This window comes from Oryza glaberrima, chromosome 3 (assembly GCF_000147395.1).
Source record: "Oryza glaberrima chromosome 3, OglaRS2, whole genome shotgun sequence".
Taxonomy (NCBI): Eukaryota; Viridiplantae; Streptophyta; class Magnoliopsida; order Poales; family Poaceae; genus Oryza; species Oryza glaberrima.
Window position 1 is genome coordinate 32,779,355 of NC_068328.1, and position 21,121 is coordinate 32,800,475.

Consider the following 21,121-nt stretch of genomic DNA (forward strand, 5'->3'; position numbering starts at 1 on the left):
TTTTTGTGATTTTCTTCTCTTCAAAATGGGTAAAAACCAGCATCTACATCGAACCGGATGTGCCAATAACCTTTCAAGATAATAACTCTATTCAAAGAAAGTTTGCATAACAATATATTTATCCTTAAAAGTTTGTATATAATTAGGAAATTTTCCATACATTTGGAGTTCATGGACGCACACTTTTTTTTTAAAAAAAAAAAAACTTCTATGTATGTAGTGACTTTAAAGAAGGGCATGCAAACGTGGAAAGGCTGAGCTGTTTATCTTGTCCTAATTTTCTAAACACTATATTTCTGGTTGGACTGCTTTCTCTTGCTAATTGTTTAAGGCCTTAATGATACAGGGATGCATAGCATGGCGCCTTGGCTTGACACTGTCAATATGCAAACTTTAGTCTGGAAGACAGTGACATCTCCAAGACTTTTCTCCAAATTTATCCTATCATATGGTCATATGTACAAACACGGGCTATTCGCTACCACTACGGCACTACCAGACTGGTGACGTACTAGGATTAATCAGCTATACCGATCAAAGTTTCTATTACTTTCTTTTTTTTGTTCTCGTATGGCAAAAGTAGATGCTCCTAACTCCTAACCTGATTATTCTTGCTGGTACACTGAGAATTTAGTTGTTCATCGCCACACGAAAGACGGAAAGAGTGAGCAAGGGCAGCGTTGTTCTATCCTCATGTTACTTAATCACTAAGTTTATTGGTGGGTTTAGGTTATGTTTGACACAGCTCCAGCTCCACCTCTCCTGAAGATGGAGCTCAGCCAAACAGTTTTAGCTCCATCTAAAATGGGAGCGGAGCTAGATGGAGTACTCTCACAGAATGAATAAGTGATGTGGAGCTAGGTTTTAGCTATTCCACAATTCCACTCCAGACCTACCTTCTAAAGCTAAATTTTAAAGTTAGAGCTTTATGAAGCAGGATCTTATTGTCGCCGCGAGATCGGAACTCAAGCTGTCCGGTAGACCGGTACGAACGATGCTCGCTCATCACGTGAGTATTGGATTGCACGGGTGCAAGCAACACTGAATCCGATGGAGATCTCGTAGGAGTATTTGGGGGCGGCCATGTTGTGGTCGGCAGTTGATGACGCGCCGCCGTATTTGGAAGGGAGCCCTATTTGGAACTAGTAGGCGAGACTCCAGGTCAAACCAAACTTATCAGCAGAAGATGCTACGAAGGCCGCTTGAATTGATGGCCATCCACACCTTTCCCCGTCAGCGCTTAAATCCGCCCAAGTACAACTTCAAACGCGTGTGCTCTGCTCTGCTCTGCCTTCATGTTTACTTGACCTCATAGTAGTAATTGAGCTCGTAATTAAAAAAAAAACAATGTTTGCATTGTACTACATGAACTAAAAACAACAATGCAAGTTGTCATTCGATGAACGATCTGGTTTGCGATCAAGGCATCATCATCATCATCATCATCATCACGTGAGGCACAACGAAATCGTCGTACAAGGTTGGCTACCAAAGCAGTAACTACTCCAGTTTACATGATGAGAGAGGCAGTGATCAAGCGAGGTAAACGGAATCCATCGTCCCGCCATTTCCGCGCGTTGCCTTCTCGCCGCGCGACCCATCCCAACGTGCCGGACACCCGCAACCGCGAGCCAGTCAAAGTCGAACCCCCCGCAACTGACCGACAGGTGGGCCCTCCCCCAACCGTGGCCCCCACCGGCAGCGACGCGTCGTCCCCCCTCATTAATTAATCCCATTAATCCCCCTCCTCCTCCTCGTCACCGGCCAACTCAACTCAACTCCACCTCGTCGCCTCCGCCGCTTGGAGAAGAAGAAGAAGAAGAAGAAAATCTCTCTCGCCTCGGAGAGAGGAGGAGGAGGAGATCCGGCGGCGATGGAGCTGTTCGCGAGGGCGCAGGTGGTGAGGCTGAAGAGCCACCACGACAAGTTCCTCTACGCCGACGAGGACGAGGTGCACGTCACGCAGGACAGGAACGGCGCCGCCACGAACGCGCGGTGGACGGTGGAGCGGGTGCCGCACTCACCCGGCGTCGTGCGCCTCCGCAGCCGATACGGCCGCTACCTCTCCGCCTCCAACGAGCCCTTCCTGCTCGGGATGACGGGCCGCAAGGTGCTGCAGGCGCCGCCGCCCGGCGGCCGCGCCACCGACTCGTCGCTGGAGTGGGAGCCCGTCAAGGACGGCTTCCAGGCGAAGCTCAAGACGCGGTACGGCCACTACCTCCGCGCCAACGGCGGCCTCCCGCCGTGGCGGAACTCGGTCACGCACGACGTGCCGCACCGCACCGCCACGCAGGACTGGGTGCTCTGGGACGTCGAGATCGTGCAGGTGCTCACCCCCGGCCACGACCGCGCCCCCACCTCCGCCGCGCCGCCGTCGCCGGCCCACGCGCCCGAGCTTAAGAAGCCGCCGCCGCCGCCGGAGGCGCACCACCGGCCCACCAAGTCCTACACCGGGCACCCGCCGCCGCCGCCGCTGGAGAAAGACGCGCCGCCGCAGCCGCCGCGACCGCAGGAGGTCCACCACCGGCCCACCAAATCGTACACCGGGAACCCGCCGCAGCCGCTGGAGAAAGACGCGTCGCCGCAGCCTCCACCGCCGAAGCCCGCGCCCTCTAGACTCGAGGTTTGTCATTTGTTCGAACATTTCCCTTGCTCTCCATTGAATTGACCAGTGCATGTTCGTCGAATTGGTCTCCATCTCATCCTGAGATCATTGACTTCAGATTTGGAGCAAAGAAAGCCATCATTGACTTCAGATTTGGAGCACTCTTTAATTGCGTAGGCTAATGTGTCGTCCTTTGGATGAACTAACCAATCATTTCATAAAGCTGCTTCTAGAATCAACAAATAGAGATGCTCAAATGCAATTAGCAATCATTTGGAACTTTTAATCATTATGTGTGCCAAGAAATTTGGAACTATTATAGTTGATTTCTCCAATTTCCCAATTACTTCTGAAACTTTTGCAATGATTCAGAAAATTAACACTGAGACTTCCTTGTGCTGTCAGTCCTCCCTTTCTTTCTCTGCGCCATTGCACAAGGTGGAGGGCCGTGCAATCTACTACCACATTGCAGATGATAAGGGCGATGTGGACGAAGACGACGAGACACGCTCATTCACATTCAATGGCTCCAACTTGGAGGAGCTCACACACAAGTTGCAGGAAGAGACGGGCCTCCATGACATAATCATCTGCACACGCAGCCCTATCACTGGCAAGCTCGCTCCTCTCCGCTTGCAGCTGCCACCAAACAATGCAGCAATGCATATTGTGCTTGTCCAGGAGTCCTCAAAAGGTGAATTTTGTCATTCCTTGTTGTTTTCACCATCCTAACTACTCCTGCTTCTATTGGATGCTATTGTAAAAGTAAAAGAAACTAAATTTTATTTAGGCTAATGATATGCCCTGAATCTGTCTGATTAGTCTAAGATTAGATGATTTGAGGATGGACTAGCTCAATGGCGCATTTGACTTAGGTCTTGCAGAGCATAACGTGGGTATTAGGTAAAGTTAGTTCGGTGTGTTGCTTAGTTTTATAGCTGGAAAGTAGAGCCAGAGGATCAATGGTTGCCATTGTTCCCTCTCATGCTTCCAGTCCTAGAGTACTTTACCTCTTGTTAACTGGAGTACTAGAGCCTAATATATTTTTTTATGAGAACATAATATAATTTGTTTATGATATGATGATACCAGCCAGGCAGCCACTAATTTTAAGTTTTTCAACCAGCTGGGAATCAAAGAATGGATATCCACATAACCAACTTTTACAATGCTAAGGCACCCCCTTTTCAGCAAGTTTAGGATAGTAGGATGTCTTTATAATGAAGTTGTAGGAAAGGTTCCTTTCCGTACTATGTCCTCTTCAGATTTTGGTTCAGAGAGTAAGTAGTAGTAACTTTTTTTTAACGAAGGTTGCCTTATTTCGTCGATAGAGAACATAAAAAACACAAAGCCAAGATTTCAGAGAGTAAGCAGTAAAAAGAAGATGGATTTAGCTGTTAATGAGGTTGCACTACACATCCATTACAGCTCAACCAACCGTTTTTGTTATTTAGATCCAGTTGACCTTTTACAATATTGTTGCAAATTGTATGTGAAGTCCTTGCATCTACCAACGGTTTCTGTCCTAGATTATGTTTCAGACTAAACTTTTTATTTAGAAGAGTGAAGAAATGTATTAGTGCATCCTTGGATTTTGCAGAACACGAATAGCATGACAAGGTTCAGTGTTACCATGAGCTGTTCATGTTAGATGGTGCATACACAAAATCTAGTGCCACATCTCTTCTGATAGAGAGCTACCGTACTGAAGATGGTGGTATCATTCTGTTAGCAGCAAACATAGTACAATTCAGGTCGTGGGTTTTCCTTAAACAGTGAACATAACTTGGTAATGGTTTTGTGGTCTATATGACATGCGCATGCGCAGCATCTTTTGGTATTTCAACCAAAGAACCCAATTACTAGGAAAAAGCTACACTTACCAAAAAAATGTTACAAATTTCTTACCGACGCTGATGCGGCATACCATGTTTTAATCTAGCTTTTCTATAACTTCCAATTACTTGAATCAAATGTTGAGAGTTTTGTTAGTAAGAATTTTGTAAGAGTTTGTTGCCCCATCTTGCTATTACAGTCAGAATATGGACAAGTCCATTTGCATGTACTCCTTTCGTTCTAAAATAAACAAAGCTAGGATGTGACGTGACGTAACAGTGTATCCAGATTCATTGTATAATGTTACATCATTCTAGGTTTGTTTATTTTATTCTAGGTTTGTTTATTTTGGAACGAAGGGAGTACTCTCCTAACATTATTTTTGTTGAGTGTACTCAGCTGCTTGCTGAGTGCTCTCAACCGGATGATCTTGATATTTCTTTTCTTCGTCTAATGATCTTCCCTTTTTGTTGTGCATTTCAGTGGCAAAAACATTTCCATGGCCATACGGTCCATAATCTATGGAGAGAAGGTAGCGAATTGGGTGGAATGATTGGTTGTACATTTACTCCATTCATTTTTTTTCCTGTACCAGTGGAGTACTTGGTAGGATCTAATTGTCGTGTGTATATAGCCTAGCCTAAATTAAATTAGCTGAGGTATTCGCATGCAAAAAAAAAAAAAGAAAAGAAGAGGAGATATTTATAGTTCATAGTTGAGTTTTGAGACCTCAAACCATCTATACGGCTATACCCTTCATTTATTGATGATCTTTTTTGGGGGAAAGAGGTTTTCAGAAGTTTATTTCTGATATCCATGGATACCCTATTTCTGAAGACTCGGCAGAATTCAGCCTGGGGGTAATGAATCTGAATCTGCCTGTATCAGCGGTTCTAGGCGATTTAAGCTATTACGCTTTATCATGTTCTGAACTTCTGATCAAGTAGTGGACAATGAACTTCTGATCAAGTAGACAATAGGCGTGCATACATGAAGAAAAGCTCAAACACTGATACTACTATCGCATTCGCATCTTCTTGCCGCTGCTTTGCGAGTTGCGAGCCTGCGACTGGGATGGATAACTGAATCCGTGTCGTCGCAAAGTACGTGCCGTCTTCTCCTTTCCCCTTTTCCTTTTCCTTTCGATTTCTTTTTGTTTTCTCCTCTTTTTCTTTCCATCTCAAAAGAGTGCCGGGACAGAATACTCAACGGTAGAGTACACACAAACAGAGATTGAATCGAACACCTGCCACACAGCTTAAAGTTGATCTTGCCTTGCCGGACATATGTGTGCTGTGTGCTAGCGTCGTTTGCAATATCTTGCGGTTACTTCTTGCTGTAGCCAAATAATTTTTTAGAACTCATCAATAGGTTGTTTTTAGAACTCATAATTTTTAGCTGTAGCCGTAATATCGTGGCTGCGGTAACTCTCACCAAAAACGATTATCAAAATGGTAAAGAAAACCCTGCTTTGTGCAGCACAATCGAACTCATCCACAAGACCACAACGGTTTGGGCAGTAAATTTTGCTCCTGCTCATTGGCCCTGTTTGAGGAGCTTGTCTCAGCTTCTGCTAGAAGCTGCCCCAAACAGTTCACAGCTTCTGAGAATCTATAGTTACAGATTCTGAAAAATGAACTAAGAAGCCAGAAGCTGGAGAAGCTGGGTTTCAGAGCTTTTACATATTCTCAGAAGTTGGCTATAAAACAGCTGCTTCTCAAATTTAAAGTTCTCCAAACTGGGCTATTGACTCGTGCCGATTATGCGAGTCGGTCAATGCAACATGCCAAAGCTATCGTTGGATGAAATTTGGCACGGAACACCATGAATAACCCCCATTGATGAAGCTGGTTGTCTGGTGGCGAGCCTGTGACTGTCATCTATCTATATATACTGTCCATCCCTTTCTACTACAGTGGCCGCGCTCCAACTACTGTATTTTAGTACTCCTACCACAGTACAACGACTTGTAATCGCGACGACCGTCCTAACATAAACAGCTAATCACCCTCACTAAACTAATCGAAATCGCGTCGAGACACACGGCACAAGTAATTAACAAGAGCCGCATTCCGTTCCATTCCCATCTCGCCAGGTCGCTGTTACTACTAAATCCATATCTCACGTCGGCATCGCCCAACATGATGAGCGCCATTAAAAAGTAGCCGAGACCACCGGCGACCAAAACCTACCGCCACAGCCACAGCCACAGCGAGACGCTGCTGCAAAACAGCATCATCGCCGATCTCCTTGTGTGATTTATGTCTATCCACTGCCATTCTCCATCACCATTCATCTTATTTTAAAAAATAATATAAATTTTACTTATTTTTCTATAATTAATTTTATTATAAAAGATTGCATACCTCGTATTTTTATATATTTGTAAAAAGAAGATAAATAATTAATCAATGTCCAATAATCAATAGCGTGGTATATCTAGAAATGGAGTATATCTATCTATTACTTATTTTGTTATTAAAGGTGGCATACCTCGTATTTTTATATATTTGTAAAATAAATAAATAAGGTGAATGATCGATTAATGTCCAATAGTCAATAGTGTGTGGTATATCTAGAAATGGAGTATATGTATCTATCTATTGCGCTATCCACTACGATGGATGGCCCATGGCTTTGAGTTGGGTTGACTCGCCTAATCTCTCCCCTTAAACTTTTCTGTTAAGAGTCCAAATCAGGTGTGATGCCCACCACTTCTCTCTTGGAATTCATGAAACCGACGCCGAAAAGAGAAAAGAAACTTCGCTCCGCCGGGTGAAAACGACGTACGCTATCACACCCCCGGAGATAGATTGGATCATCGGAGTCAAAACTTCGTGTTGAGTGACTAAACACGCCAACGTCAAAGTGAAAACGAACAAAATTCGTTCAAATTTGTCGCTTTGAACCATTTGATATGGGAGTTTAAGTAAAAGGAATCCGACTTATGAAGTGAGCATAGATCAACCGGTTAGATCTCCTATAATGGAACTAATACACTAGATTAAAATTCTATACTTTGACACATGCACTTCATTTACAACTAATTATTCTTTCAGTGATAGACGACGTACCTACCGACAATGAGATATTCGAGATAACTTCGTCAATATCAAGATATGTCAATCTAATCTTTTGGAGATGTTTATAGTAATATGGTGTACGTGTGTGTTTTTATAAGGGTGAGTACACACGCGTTGTTAGCGTCTACGTTTATACTATGTTTAATGAAAAAGGAATCCGGCCCCACCTGCCAGGCGCGGCATGTGCTGACGTGAGTTGTGGAGTCTACTGCATAGTAGTTGTGACCTTCTCCTCCACCGCGCAGCGCATCCCAACTTTTGTCCAGCCCGTGGATCGCGAGCCCAGATGCCCCCACCGCCTCTCCTCCTCGCCGCCGCCGTCGCCGCCGCGGCGCTGCCCCCGCCGGCCGCGGCGAGACGCCACGCCTCGCCCCCGCAGCCGCAGCATCCGGACAAGGCCGGCGGCGGCAACGGCGTGCTCACCACCGCGCTCGTCGCCGCCGCGGTGCTGCTCGTGGTGCTCCTGCTCTACCTCTGCGTCGCCATCGCCGTCCGCCGCTACCGCGGGCGGGGCCCGGCCCCGGCCGCGGGGCCGACCAACGCGGCCGCCCGCGCCGCGGCGTTCCTTCGCCGGCACGGGCTCCACCAGCATCGCCCCTCGTTCACCTACGAGCAGCTCCGCGCCGCCACCGCTGGGTTCGATCCAAGCCGCAAGCTCGGGGATGGCGGGTTTGGGACGGTGTTCCTCGCCTACCTCCCGCCCGGCGGCCGCCCCGCCGCCGTCAAGCGCCTCCACGTCCCGCCGTCGCCGTCGCCGTCGTTCCCCTCCGCATCCGCCACCATCACCAAGTCGTTCTGCAACGAGGTGCTCATCCTCTCGGCGCTGCGCCACCCGCACCTCGTCCGCCTCCACGGCTTCTGCGCCGACCCGCGCGCTCTGCTCCTCGTCTACGACTTCGTCCCCAACGGGACCCTCTCCCACCACCTCCACCGCCGATGCGGCGTCACCGCGGCGGCGCCCCCGCCGCCACCGCTCCCCTGGCGGACGCGCCTCGCCATGGCGGTCCAGATCGCGTCGGCGCTCGAGTACCTCCATTTCGGGGTGAAGCCCGCCGTCGTGCACCGCGACGTCACCTCGTCGAACATCTTCGTGGAGGCCGACATGCGCGCCCGCCTCGGCGACTTCGGGCTCTCGCGCCTCCTGTCCCCGCCGGACGCATGCGCCACGGGGGCCCGGAGGGAGCTGGTGTGCTGCACGGCGCCGCAGGGCACGCCGGGGTACCTCGACCCGGACTACCACCGGTCGTTCCAGCTGACGGAGAAGAGCGACGTGTACAGCTTCGGCGTGGTGGTGCTGGAGCTCGTCACCGGGCTGCGGCCGGTGGACGTGGGCAGGGAGCGGAGGGACGTGACGCTGGCGGACTGGGTGGTGGCCAAGATTCAGGTGGGCGAGCTGCGGGAGGTGGTGGACCAGCCGGTGCTCGGCGAGGGCGCCGGCGTGATGGCCAGCGTGGAGGCGGTGGCGGAGCTGGCGTTCCGGTGCGTGGCGCCGGACAAGGACGACCGGCCCGACGCCCGGGAGGCGCTGGCCGAGCTGAGGAGGATCCAGGGCATGCTTCCCGAGGTTTCCGGCCTCAAGGGATCTTGAATTGGAAGCTTCTGAAGCTTCTCAATTCTGATCCTCCATGGCTATGGCTGTGTGGTGGTTCCAGTGCTAACCTGTCGCCTCATCAAGAATTGGTAAGAGGTGTACAATGTCAAATGCCAATGTGATAATGGAAGAACCAAAGTAATTTGTTGCATATAGTTTACCTGGCTTCTGATACAAATAGGGTGTATCCTTATGTATGTGAAATTCAAGTTCGAATCGGGTATATTGAATCATTTTGATTGAGTTGAGATCATTACCCGGGGTTGGCCTATGAGTTGAAGGAAAAATGAGTATGTTACAATCGAGTTTATTAGGTTTTTGTTTTTTGTACAGACTAAATTGGCTTTGATAGTCTACCACTTAGTGGATGAATCCAAAGGAGTAAGTAAGAGATTACTAATGTGATAGTTAAACAGGTACTATAAATTGAAGTACTCTAACAAAGGATCGATGGACTACTCTCAGGGAATCCATTGATTCATTGATTAGTTCTTTACCCCCAAACAATACATGTTTCAGCATTTTTTCTGCGTCCTTCAGTCTCAAGCTTTCAGTGAACTGAATATATACTAGCATATATAGTTGCTGTAGTGTGAGACCAATTTGATGTAATTTTTTGGTTTCCACCTGAACTATGTGTAGTTAATGGAAGTTGTAATTTATGAACAAAAGATATAAAATGTAGGGCCAGGGTAATTTCTAAACAAAGAGGACGACAAAAGGCCATGTTAGGCTGGATTTAAAACATATTATTGAGCGGACTAGGCTTAATTTCCACCAGAACTATCTAGCTTTTAGTTTAAAACAGATTAATTGTAGAATAATTTAAATATTTTGATAAATAGACTTAACAAATAAATTAAAACATGTGTTGTAATCACTACAATAGAAGATTTTTTTTTTGAAAAAAAATAATCGGTAAATAACGTGAAAAGAAGTCGCTGTTGGCATTCTGAAAGTGTCTGAATGCAAACACAATTCTGGTGCAAGCCAAACCCGAACCAACTCACTCACACTCAGCCAGGTAGCCGCACGACACGAAGAAGAAGAACAAACCAGCCTGTGCTCGTACCGCATGTGGGCAATATTAGAAAGTTTTACACTGTGAAGTGAAGGAAGTAGATGCAAATCCCATATAGTTTTGTAACAATCTTTTTCGGCAAACATTCATTTACAACTTATGACAAGAGTGTAAGCGCATTATAAATCCAGTAAAGAACAGCTCCAAAAGTAGTAAGAAGCATATGTACAAGTGCATGCCAAAACAACCACCAGCGGAAACTCTTGTTCAAAGTTCATACTGCTATACTACTCGCTCTACACCAAGATGTCTCGGTACACCTTGGCATTCTGTGGTCACTGGCTAGTCTCGAGATTTTCGTATTGCCTCCACCATCCTAAAAAGACAAAAGAGAATTAAGTTAAGCGCTAATATTTAATGTTAATCCACAGTTAACATCCATGTTTGCAACAGAATGGTAGATCACCTTGAGCCTGAATGTGACAGAAGTAGGAGTGAACCTCAAGATCTTCATGTGTCATTGCCCTTACACTGCAACCTGGCGCTTCACACTCCACACCGATGTCGCCGTGCAAATTTATGCAGTGGATTATCAACTATATACGACATGGAAATTAGACTTGCTGAAATACAACATTACATACATAACAAGGGCAATGCATCTCAAAAACAGGGCAAACAATTGCTTCATTTTTTTTAAGGAAAAAAACAGAGAAAATCACAATTAAATCCAAAAATAGGGACAAGAATACAAATGTCTCTACGTAATACCTACAATGCGCATTTAGATTACTCACCTTAGATTGTTTGACTATGTAGTTCTGACATCTTTGCTCGATGAACACACACATATGGCACACACGCTGATTCTCCTCACAGACTGATGCACGTTTACAGTAATCAACATAAGCAACTACCACTTCCTTTGGAAATTTTCTCTCACCCACGGTCTACGAATTTCAGGAAAAGAAAAATCATATAAGAACATGCCATATACTAATTAAGTTGGCAATCATTAAAGCACCATAGCATCAGCATGCACACCATCCTATTGCGTCATGTTTAAATGATTCAATATGATCTGAAAGTTCAATGTGTCTATGATTAAAATCATATTTGTCTGATTGTGACCACTATATATAATTTGTACATATTTAATTCAAATAGATTTTAAACTTATATGAGATATTTCTCTTTCCTTTTTTATATACAAATAAAAGAAAATCAAATTAACCATTAACTCAAAAAATGAAAAAAAAAACTAACAGGTTATAATTTGAGAAGTCATCGTTCGTACCACTTCCTTGTTCGAAGACTCTGCACTGGTAGGAAGGTTGATAGCCCTAGCGGTAGAACGAGAGGTCCTGCTATTAGAATATTTGCCATAAAGCAAAGCATTATGATGCTTTCCCTTTCGAGACTGAACCCCCTACAATTTAGTTTAACATTGCAAGAAATGAAAAAGCATTATTGAAATAACAATTCATATAAGAACCCAATACAAGATTAATACATATTTGGATAAAAATTAAAATAAAATCCAAAATTAGCAAAAAAGGAAAATAAGAGTTCAAGTAGAAATACAAGTTTAAAATAACGAAATTTCGGAATTAAATTAAGCAATATTGAAATAAGAGTCCATATAAAAACACAGTACGAGATTATTAAAATTCGAAATAAAAAAATAAATAATCAAAATTAGTAAAAAGAAAAGAAAATAAGAGTTCAGTTAGGAATACAATTTAAAATTAACTGAAATTCGGAATTAAATATAAGCAATATTGAAATAAGAAACATATAAGAACCCAATACAAGATTAATTAAAATTTAAAATAAAAAATAAAATAAAATCTGAAATTAGATAAATTAAAAAGAGGGTTCAAGTAGGAATACAATTTTGAAACAACTTAAAATGAAAATAAAAAATAAAAATATTAAAAGAACACAATACAATATTAGTTAAAATTCAAAAAAAAATAAATTCTGAAATTAGAAAAAGAAAAATAAGATTTCAACTAGGAATACAATTTATAAATAACTAAAATTGGTGATAAAAAAATAAAGACTATTGAAAGAAAAGACTAACTAAAATACATGACGAGATTAATTAAGTAACATGCCTATAAAGGAGTAGAGTGGTGGCAGTTGATGGAACATTTTAAAACTATTAATAAAGCATCAAATAGAATCCTAATGACGATTAAAAGGAAACACAACGGATAGGTCGTGAAGCAATCGGTCAAGACGGTTAGCGGGACTTCTAGAAAGTAAAAAATAAACCCCAATGATAATTATATTTGATTTTTAAAATCTAAATGACAATAAAAATGAGAGGCAGCGGACGGGTCGTATAGGAGTACAATGGCAGAGCCGCCGATGGTTGGTGGAACTTCTAGAAAGTAAAAGAAAAATGAATTCTAACAATAGTTATGTTCAATTTTTACTATTCGATGACAATAAAGAGTAGGCGGCGGACGGGTTGTAGAGGAGTGCATTGGCAACATTTGACGGAATTTCTAAAAATTATAAAAAATGAAACCCAACGAGACAATAAACTCTAAAAACTGTAAGTCCAATTTTTAAAGGTTTGGGCTTCTAAAAAGTAAAAAAAATAAACCCCCATGATACTCCTATTTGATTTTAAAATCTCAATGACAACAGAGAAGGAAGGCGGCGGGCGAGTCGTAGAGGAGTACAGTGACAAGGTCGCTGACGTTTTGGTGAAACTTCTAGAATGTAAAAAAATAAACCTAAACAATAGTTATGTTCGATTTTTAAAATACAAATGACAATAAAAAGAAGAGGCAGTGGACGACCATAGAGGATTATAATGGTAATGTTTGATGGGACTTCTAAAAATTATAAAAATAAATCCCAACGGGACAATAAACTTTAAAAACTATAAGATCTAATTTTTAAAGGTTCCAAGGAGAATGGATAGAAACATTGGTAGATCGAGCAAGCAAATAAAAAAATGATATGACAGAAGTAAGGAGTAGCAATTGGTGTGACTTTTAAAAACTATAAAATTAGAAACACAATGATGATAAGGTTTAGTCTTTTAAAGTTTTAAGACAACGAGATAACTATTTAATAAATTTTAATTAAAATCATATTAAAAATATATAATTTTTGTATAGGTGCTAGCCGCGTAATTGCGTCAGCCGCCCAGCTAGTTTTGTTAAAAGAGATGCAGCAGTTTGTATACAGAGCAAAAGAAAACGAAAATGCGAATCCACAATTTCTGGCGCCATCACTCCAGCAAACAGTAAAAACACATCAAAATACCTGTGATCGCGTAGAAGAAGAAGAAGGCTGCAGCCTTGGAGAAGATCCTCGCGACTGCGAAGGACAGCCGAACAGCGCGGCCAACCAACGACAACATGGCGCCTCAGCCCACCATGAGATGACGCTACCTGAGTCGGGACCCATCTGTCTCTTGCGCCGGATACAGTCGTGGAGAGACGATTCTTGTCTGCAATAAACCAAGAACGCTTCTTGCCCTGCGTGTCTGCAAAGATGAGCTCTGTAACGGGATGGGGAAGAAGAGAGAAAGAGAAGAGAGGAAGGGGAAGAAGAGAGAAAGAGAAGAGAAGAAGAGCTCGTTATGGAAGAAAGGATGCACCTTATTATCTTTGGACGCGGCGCGGTGCTTGGTGGTGGCGCAAACGCAGTGGCAGAGAGCGGCCAAGAAACCAAAAATGGTGAAGGTTTCTTCTCAGGCGAGCGGTGGCGCAAGCGCAGTGGCAGAGAGCGGCCAAGAAACTGGTGTTGGCTTCTTCTCCGGCGAGTGGTGGCAGAGGGCGGCCAAGAAACCAGAAATGGCGGTGGTGTCTTCTTCTCCGGCGAGCGGTGGCGCAAGCGCGGCCAAGAAACCAAGAACGCTTCTTGGCGTACGTGTCTGCAAAGAAAGACTCTGTAACGGGATGGGGAAGAACGGAAGAAGAACTGAAGAAGGGAGGAACAGGATGCACCTTATTATCCTTGAAAGCGATAATTGGTGGTGGCTTCTCCGGCGAGCGGTGGCGCAATGGCGGTGGCAGAGCGAGAGCGCGGTGGGCAGGTTGGCGAGAGAAAGGTTAAATAGCAGACTACCCCACCCCGTTCAGCGTCGCCGGCCACCATTTTGGGCCGACACATCAAGCAGGCCAACGCGCAGGCCGGCCTAAGCCCAAGTATGTATTGGGCCCGGAGCCCAACTCGTGTCGGCGACGACGATAAGCCGAGGCCGGCGGCCGGCGGCGGAGGGAGGATCGGGGTGGGTGGCGCAGCGGCGACGGAGAGAGAGGAAATGCGGGCGGGGTGGCGGCCATGGCCAACCCAACCCAGCCAAGTAGCCGCACGACCCAACCAACTGCGCCGCCGCTGCGCCCTCGTCGGCTGGCTCCTCCTGGCGAGTGGAATGGCCCAGTTTTGCTACTACTGCTGCTTCCGACGACACAGGGAGAGAGGAACTCAACACTCGTCGGATTCGGACTCTCTGCGGCAACAGGTTTCAGGTTTGGTCCCAAACTCCCGATTCCGAATCTATTTAAGTGCTTTAGCTCGCCCGTGCACTAATACCAGAATTCCGCAGGCAGGCATGACAGGAGCAGTTTCCTTCTTGGATTCAGATTCCCGTTCAATTTCGGATTCGAAGCCGTCCTTGCCTTGTTGCCTATAAGTGTATACACTATCCAGGGCCAAGCCCAACTCAACTTTTTTTTTCATCTTGCAAGTAGAAGCAGTGATCTGATGGCGACCTGCATCGTAGCCAGCATAATGAGCATAGGCAGGCTAGCTACGGCTTTGTGCTCTGCAATCTTGGGAGCTTTGCATAAGCTCTCAGCTCTTCCTCACATCGAAGAAGAACATGTTGGCGTGCTGCCATCGATGGTGGAGGCTGAATTGCCGCATCTGCCGGAGGATTTGCTGGTACAAATACTTTCCCGCTTGGAGATCCCTGCCTTGCTGCGTGCGAGCTCCGTCTGCTCCTCTTGGCACTCTGCATACACCACACTACACAGCCTTGGACAATATAAACGGCACCAGACACCTTGCCTCTTCTACACCTCTGAATCTGCCGGTAAGAATGTAGGGTGTATCTACAGCCTTGCAGAGCAGAGAACCTACAAGATTACTCTCCCGGATCCACCCATCCGTGATAGATACCTGATTGGGTCATCAGATGGTTGGCTGGTAACCATTGATGATAAGTGTGAGATGCACCTCCTGAACCCAGTCACTAGGGAGCAGATGGCCCTCCCGCCAGTGATCACCATGGAGCAGGTTAATCCCACCTACGACGAGTCGGGCGCTATTGTCAAGTATGAGAATCGGAGCCAGTTCTGGCACGACGGAGTGATGTTTTCCTCAAGGTCAATGGGATCCATCATTTCTCCTAGATGGCAGCAGTTGTTCCTCACTGGGAGGGCTTTTGTATTCTCTGAAACATCGACAGGAAAGCTCCTTGTGGTGCTTATACGCAATCCATTCGGTCAGCTCTCATTTGCAAGAGTAGGGGATGATGAATGGGACTACCTGCCAGAGTACGGCCGATATGAAGACTGCACCTACAAGGATGGCCTGCTATATGCAGTCACTACGTTGGGAGAAATTCATGCAATTGACCTCAGTGGCCCTATTGCCATGGTGAAGATTGTTATGGGAAAGGTCATGGATATAGGGGATGGTGACAGAAATACATACATACTTCACGCGCCATGGGGTGATGTGCTGCAAATCTGGAAAACAGAAGAGGACGACTACATTCATCCGTCAGAAGATGATTATGATGCCATTTTGAAGAATACTGCAAGTATCGAAGTATATAAGTCTGACTTGGTGGAAGAAAAGCTTGTGAAGATCAATCGCTTGCAAGACCATGTCCTGTTTGTTGGGCATAACCAGACACTTTGCCTCCGCGCTGAAGAATTTCCGTCTCTCAAGGCAAATCATGCCTACTTCACCGATGACAGCCAGAATTGGATAACAGAATTCAAGAATAATAGACGTGATATTGGAGTATTCAACTTGGAAGATAACAGCAGGGATGAACTTGTGTCTCCTCAGCTTTGGTCCAACTGGCCCAGTCCGGTTTGGATTACACCCAGTCTTGCAAAATTGAATTTGATATTGGATATGTAGCTGTTTTTTTTTTAAATATTGTTATAGATATTCCTGCTTTTACCATTTTTTGTGTGTATCTTATATGCAAGTCTAATGCCAATTTGAGAACGCGTGAATGGCAGCACGGTGGTAACCCACCTAGTTGTGGGGTTGCTGACCAGGGTTCGGTCTTTGGGTCTCACCAAAAAAAAGGTCCTTGATGAGATAACTGCTTTCAGAGTTATATGCGAAAAGCGTCCTTGGCAGCCAGCGTTTGGGTCTTTCTCGATCTAAGTTCAAAGATTTGTGGGATGTCTCTCCCCAATAGTTGAGTTTAAAGTCAAATGCAAAAGATACTTTTTCTTGGAACTAATGTAAATGGTATATTTCCTAGGTATTATTGAGTGCATTTCTAGTGATAAAAACGTTTCTTGTTTTTGATAAGTTTGAGTAACACCGCTGATGTAATGGACCAAATGCTAGTATCTATTATATTATTAAAGGAATAGAAAAAGGAGCCTCCACGTTCGCTCTCATGGCCTAGAAATTCTCGCATTAATCAGAGAAAAAGAAAAAGCAGAGTCCATATAGAAATACAATTTAGAAATAGCTGAAATTCGAAATTTAAAAATAAGGAATATTAGATGAGGAGACTAGAGTCCATATAGAAATACAATTTAGAAATAGTTGAAATTCGGAATTAAAAAATAAGGAATATTAGAAGTAGAGTATAGACTCCATATAGAAATACAATTAGGAAATAATAGAAATTTGGAATTAAAAATAAGGAATATTAGAAGTAGAGTATAGAGTCCATATAGAAATACAATTAAGAAAAAATAGAAATTCGGAATTAAAAAATAAGGAATATTAGAAGTAGAGTATAGAGTCCATATAGGAATTTAAAACTAACTAAAATTTGGAATAAACATAATAAAATTAAAAGTAGAGTTTTTAGAGTCCGGATAAAAATACAATTCACAAATAAATAAAATTCGAAATTAAGAAAAACATGGGAAGAAGAGTTTAAAGTCAATATAGGAATACAATTTAGAAGTAACTGAAATTCGAAATTAAAAATTAAAGAATATTGAAAGATGAGTTTAGAGTCCACATAGAAATACAATTAGAAATAATAAAAATTCAGAATAAAAATAAATAATATTGGAAGAAGAGCATAGAGTCTATATAAAAATACAATTTACAGAAAATTCGGAATTAAAAAAAGAAATATTAAAAGACGAGTCTAGAGTCCATATAGGAATATTATAATTTACAAATAACTAAAATTTGATATTAAAAATAATTAATAACTAACACGTATATATAAAATACCATATGAATATTACACATTAGTAGTTTTGTAAAGTTATTGCAAAATTTAAAATTATGTTGTCATTTTAATATATTTGAATAATATAATGAGAAAACATATATGCTATTATATGAGAGAAAATATAATGATGCTAGCCGCGCAATCTGCGCGGACCACCATGCTAGTTTATATGAATATGGCTGTACTCATTCTTGAGTCTTCTCTGCTCATGCAATCCATGTAAGGCTTAGGGGGTGTTTGGGAGAGAGACTCTCAAACACCCCCTTAATTTCGTTTATAGCTCGTGTGCGTTATGTTTGTAGGACTAGGAGTTTACGTGATGAGGTTGAGAACTAAAAAAGGATTTTTATCATCTCATTGGCAACCGAACAGGCAACAGCTAACAGAATTCAGGTACCCCCACATCGATCTATCAACTGAAAACGATGGGTGCAATAGTGAAGATTTGCTCAATATCAGCCTGTTTTGCTTTATGTCATGGGGCACACGTTGGAGCATGGCCTTCCGATGTATTTTTGTAGAGTTTTATGCCGATTGTAGTGAACTGGTCATACTGAAGCTTATTGTTATCCTTTCTTAGGTGATCTAAGCAAGCTTGTTGTTTTGGTGTTGGGGGCAAATGCAGTTCAATTAGTCTGACTGATTTCCAGTTCTATATTGTTTGTACCATGTGTTTATTCGTATTTGAATTCAGATGAGCTTACTGATGACATATACTCCCTCCGTCCCAAAAAAAAGACAAAACCTGGTTTCCATGTCCAATGTTTGACCGTTCGTCTTATTTGAAAAAATTTAAAAAGATAAGTCACGCATAGAGTATTAATCATGTTTTACCATCTAAGGGCAAGTACTATGGGACTAAACAAAGAATCGGACCAAACAAACAAACTGACGGCACCAGGAAGCCATTCCAAGTCTGAAACTCTGAATTGGGGAGCAGTTCAGTGGTCAGTTCACATGCCCATTGCTCCACAGTAGTACTGTATACAGTACTAGTAGAATTCGTGCATGACAGAATTTCAGCAAGAGACCCTTCCAGAGGAGAATTCGTGCATGACAAAATTTACATTTTGTTGAGAGTGATCAACTGAAGTCCAAAGGTCGGGTGACGGAAGCTTTTACTTATGTCCCATAAGATTTCCTTGTAACACATTTACGAATTGCGATGGCATGAAACAAATTCGCTGTGTGTTCAAAATGCATTGGCCACTTTCAGTGGCTGCCGTCACCGTTTGCTAGCTTGTGATTCTTTTTTTGAAACCTAAGCTTGCGAGAAGGAATCAACTGCTCCTCCTTGTTCAGAAGACACTCATGACAGCTTGGAAGATTCATCATCCGCGGCAGCAGCTTGAGCAGTTCCTTCTTCTTCTATTCAATTTGCATTTTGAAAGTGATCTTGAAGCTTGCTTCCTTGGACAGGTTTTTTCATTCTTCTCTTAAGCAGTCAATGGAAACTGGAATCCGATTGCGGAATTCGCCCAAGTTCCGAGCTAACGGTGACTGTCACAACCGGTGAAGGGATCACGTCGGCGGCAGCCAGAACCACGAGCCAGAATGCCAGATCATATGGACGCTAAAAGGATTGTACTACGGACTAGTAGGGAGTAATAAATCTTGAGGGAATTTTACTGCGGACATATGCTCTTCCAACAATAAAATTCAGGTGTTTCGTTTTTCTTTTTTGAGCGGAGGTGTTTCGTATTGATAGTTTGTAAGTATACATCAACCTGTATGGTACCTCAAATACCAACTGCCAATCCGGTGGGTGGATTTTCTTTGACGCTGTGTTTGGAAAATGGGATAAAGAGGGTGGAAAATGGATATTATTTCCAGTTTTGGTATTTCCCTTGTTTGGGTAGGTTGGGATGGGATATGCAATCCTGCTGGATTGAGGAGTGCATATGTTGCTATGCGAAATTACTAAAATGCCCTCGCCACTGTGACCCTTCTATAATATGTTGTTTCATCTACCCAGCTCATAGCATCATCAGATCTGAGGCTATCTGAGGCTGCTCTTCGGTGTAAGCAGCTGGCAGCAATCCACCGAGATCCTCGCGTGGGACGAAGGGTCCCGAAGGTGGTGAGGGACCAAGACCACGGATCGTTAGGCACATTTCTTTGTCATCCTTTCTTCAGTTTTTTTAATTTGCGTTTTTCATTTGGATTTGGATCTGGCTGCTTTGATGGATGCAAGTTGCCTAGACCAGTATGAATGTTCGGCTAGCTCATGTTCTGAGCAGGGGACGTTCACCCCTTGGATGGTGGAATAAAATGTGATTTTTGAATTATAAAAGTTAACAAGTTTGGTTTTGTGAGTTTGTCCGTACGCTGGGATTCATGGCTGGATTCCTGAGCAACTTATTTCGTTGGGGACAGGGCATCAATAAATCCATTTATTTTTCTTTTAGCATTTCCCCCCTTCTTGTGAGGATTGTAAAACTTCTTTTCACCCATTTCCTTGGACAGGACATCAATAAATCCATTTTTTCCTTCAGTAAAAAAAAACTTTTCTTTTTTGTTACGACTTCAATTGGCTTCAACCTCCGATCCGCCTATAGGGCTGAAAAGAATTTATATAGGGATGTCATATGAGTTTCATAACATTGAATGTGGAACTGTAGAATAAGTACTCATATATGCATGTATGTGTTCCCATGGGTCCTTCTGTATGATTGTATCATTAGTTGTCTAACATTTGGATAACCTACATGCACAGCAAATGGATGGACGGTGTGTCAGCATCTTGATGCACCATGGGGGTGTTTTTTTAAAAGAAGGTGTTTTAACTTATGATGGAGGAAAAATTAAAATTTTCCGAGATATCGATAAGGATGAAATGGAGTACTCTCGTTTAGTACAGATGGCTAAGGATGTAGGCTACAAGGATGGTGACAAATTATTTTTTGCCATTCCTGGATGCAGTCTTGATAATGGTATAGATCAACTCATAGATGATGCATCAATTTCTCGAATGATGGAGCATGGAAAGTGCTGTAACTTTCTTGAAGTTTACATCCAGCATAAGCAGCATAATATTTCTGAAAATCCAATGCTCAATGAAGCCATCAAATGTACCTATTCTGATGAGGTACTACATATGTTTTTCTATATAGTTTTACATTTTTAACTACAGATGTGCATTCGGCTAGATATGGTGGTTGCTGCTTTTATTTTATTGTCGAGTGCTTGCTTGCTCATGTACTGTGTGCATTTTATATGTTATTTGTCTTTTGGTTTTCAATATTGTTGTCTTAGAATACATCCAATATCAACACTTTTGAAAATTTATATATTCCTACATGACAGACATGGCTCGCCCTCCACCTAATAGAGATATCAAAGTATTCCGCCGTCAAAGGAGACAACGTAGGCTGAAAATTATAATGGCACTCCAGATTGTTTTGCTGTACTGGATGGTACAAATAAAAAAGCGTTATTCTAGGTTTATCAGAGAACCTTGTAGGTATGACCCAGCTAGTCGAACTAGAAGCTTGAATCAGTTAATATATGAAAGTGACATCCTTTGTATGCAACAACTTCGGATGGATAGGCGCTGTTTTTG

At 43.3% G+C, this 21,121-nt stretch overlaps 4 protein-coding genes across 5 annotated transcripts; 3 read left to right on the plus strand and 1 right to left on the minus strand.

Moving 5' to 3' along the window:
* Positions 1-1,767: 1,767 nt before the first annotated feature.
* Positions 1,768-5,351, plus strand: LOC127768974 (uncharacterized). Its single transcript, XM_052294648.1, has 3 exons — positions 1,768-2,623; positions 3,011-3,299; positions 4,925-5,351. Exons 1-3 carry the CDS (start codon positions 1,874-1,876, stop codon positions 4,957-4,959), a joined length of 1,074 nt encoding a protein of 357 aa, XP_052150608.1. The 5' UTR covers positions 1,768-1,873; the 3' UTR covers positions 4,960-5,351.
* Positions 5,352-7,770: 2,419 nt separating this feature from the next.
* LOC127767726 (LEAF RUST 10 DISEASE-RESISTANCE LOCUS RECEPTOR-LIKE PROTEIN KINASE-like 1.5) lies at positions 7,771-9,905 on the plus strand. Its single transcript, XM_052293160.1, has one exon. The coding sequence runs from the start codon at positions 7,811-7,813 to the stop codon at positions 9,110-9,112; it is 1,302 nt and encodes a 433-aa protein (XP_052149120.1). The 5' UTR covers positions 7,771-7,810; the 3' UTR covers positions 9,113-9,905.
* A 333-nt stretch (positions 9,906-10,238) lies between these two features.
* On the minus strand, positions 10,239-13,568 carry LOC127767727 (uncharacterized). Its single transcript, XM_052293161.1, has 5 exons — positions 13,425-13,568; positions 11,434-11,565; positions 10,934-11,086; positions 10,603-10,732; positions 10,239-10,512 (listed from the first exon to the last, which is right to left on the minus strand). The coding sequence occupies exons 1-5, from the start codon at positions 13,566-13,568 to the stop codon at positions 10,472-10,474; spliced, it is 600 nt and encodes a 199-aa protein (XP_052149121.1). The 3' UTR covers positions 10,239-10,471.
* An 805-nt stretch (positions 13,569-14,373) lies between these two features.
* Positions 14,374-16,559, plus strand: LOC127767724 (probable F-box protein At4g22165). Of its 2 annotated transcripts, none has more exons than XM_052293158.1 (2): positions 14,374-14,635; positions 14,717-16,559. In XM_052293158.1, the coding sequence occupies exons 1-2, from the start codon at positions 14,448-14,450 to the stop codon at positions 16,260-16,262; spliced, it is 1,734 nt and encodes a 577-aa protein (XP_052149118.1). In that variant the 5' UTR covers positions 14,374-14,447; the 3' UTR covers positions 16,263-16,559. The 2 variants fall into 2 exon arrangements, with proteins under 2 accessions (XP_052149118.1, XP_052149119.1); XM_052293159.1 differs by having other exon boundaries at positions 14,501-14,635; positions 14,713-16,553.
* The last annotated feature ends 4,562 nt before the right edge of the window (positions 16,560-21,121 follow it).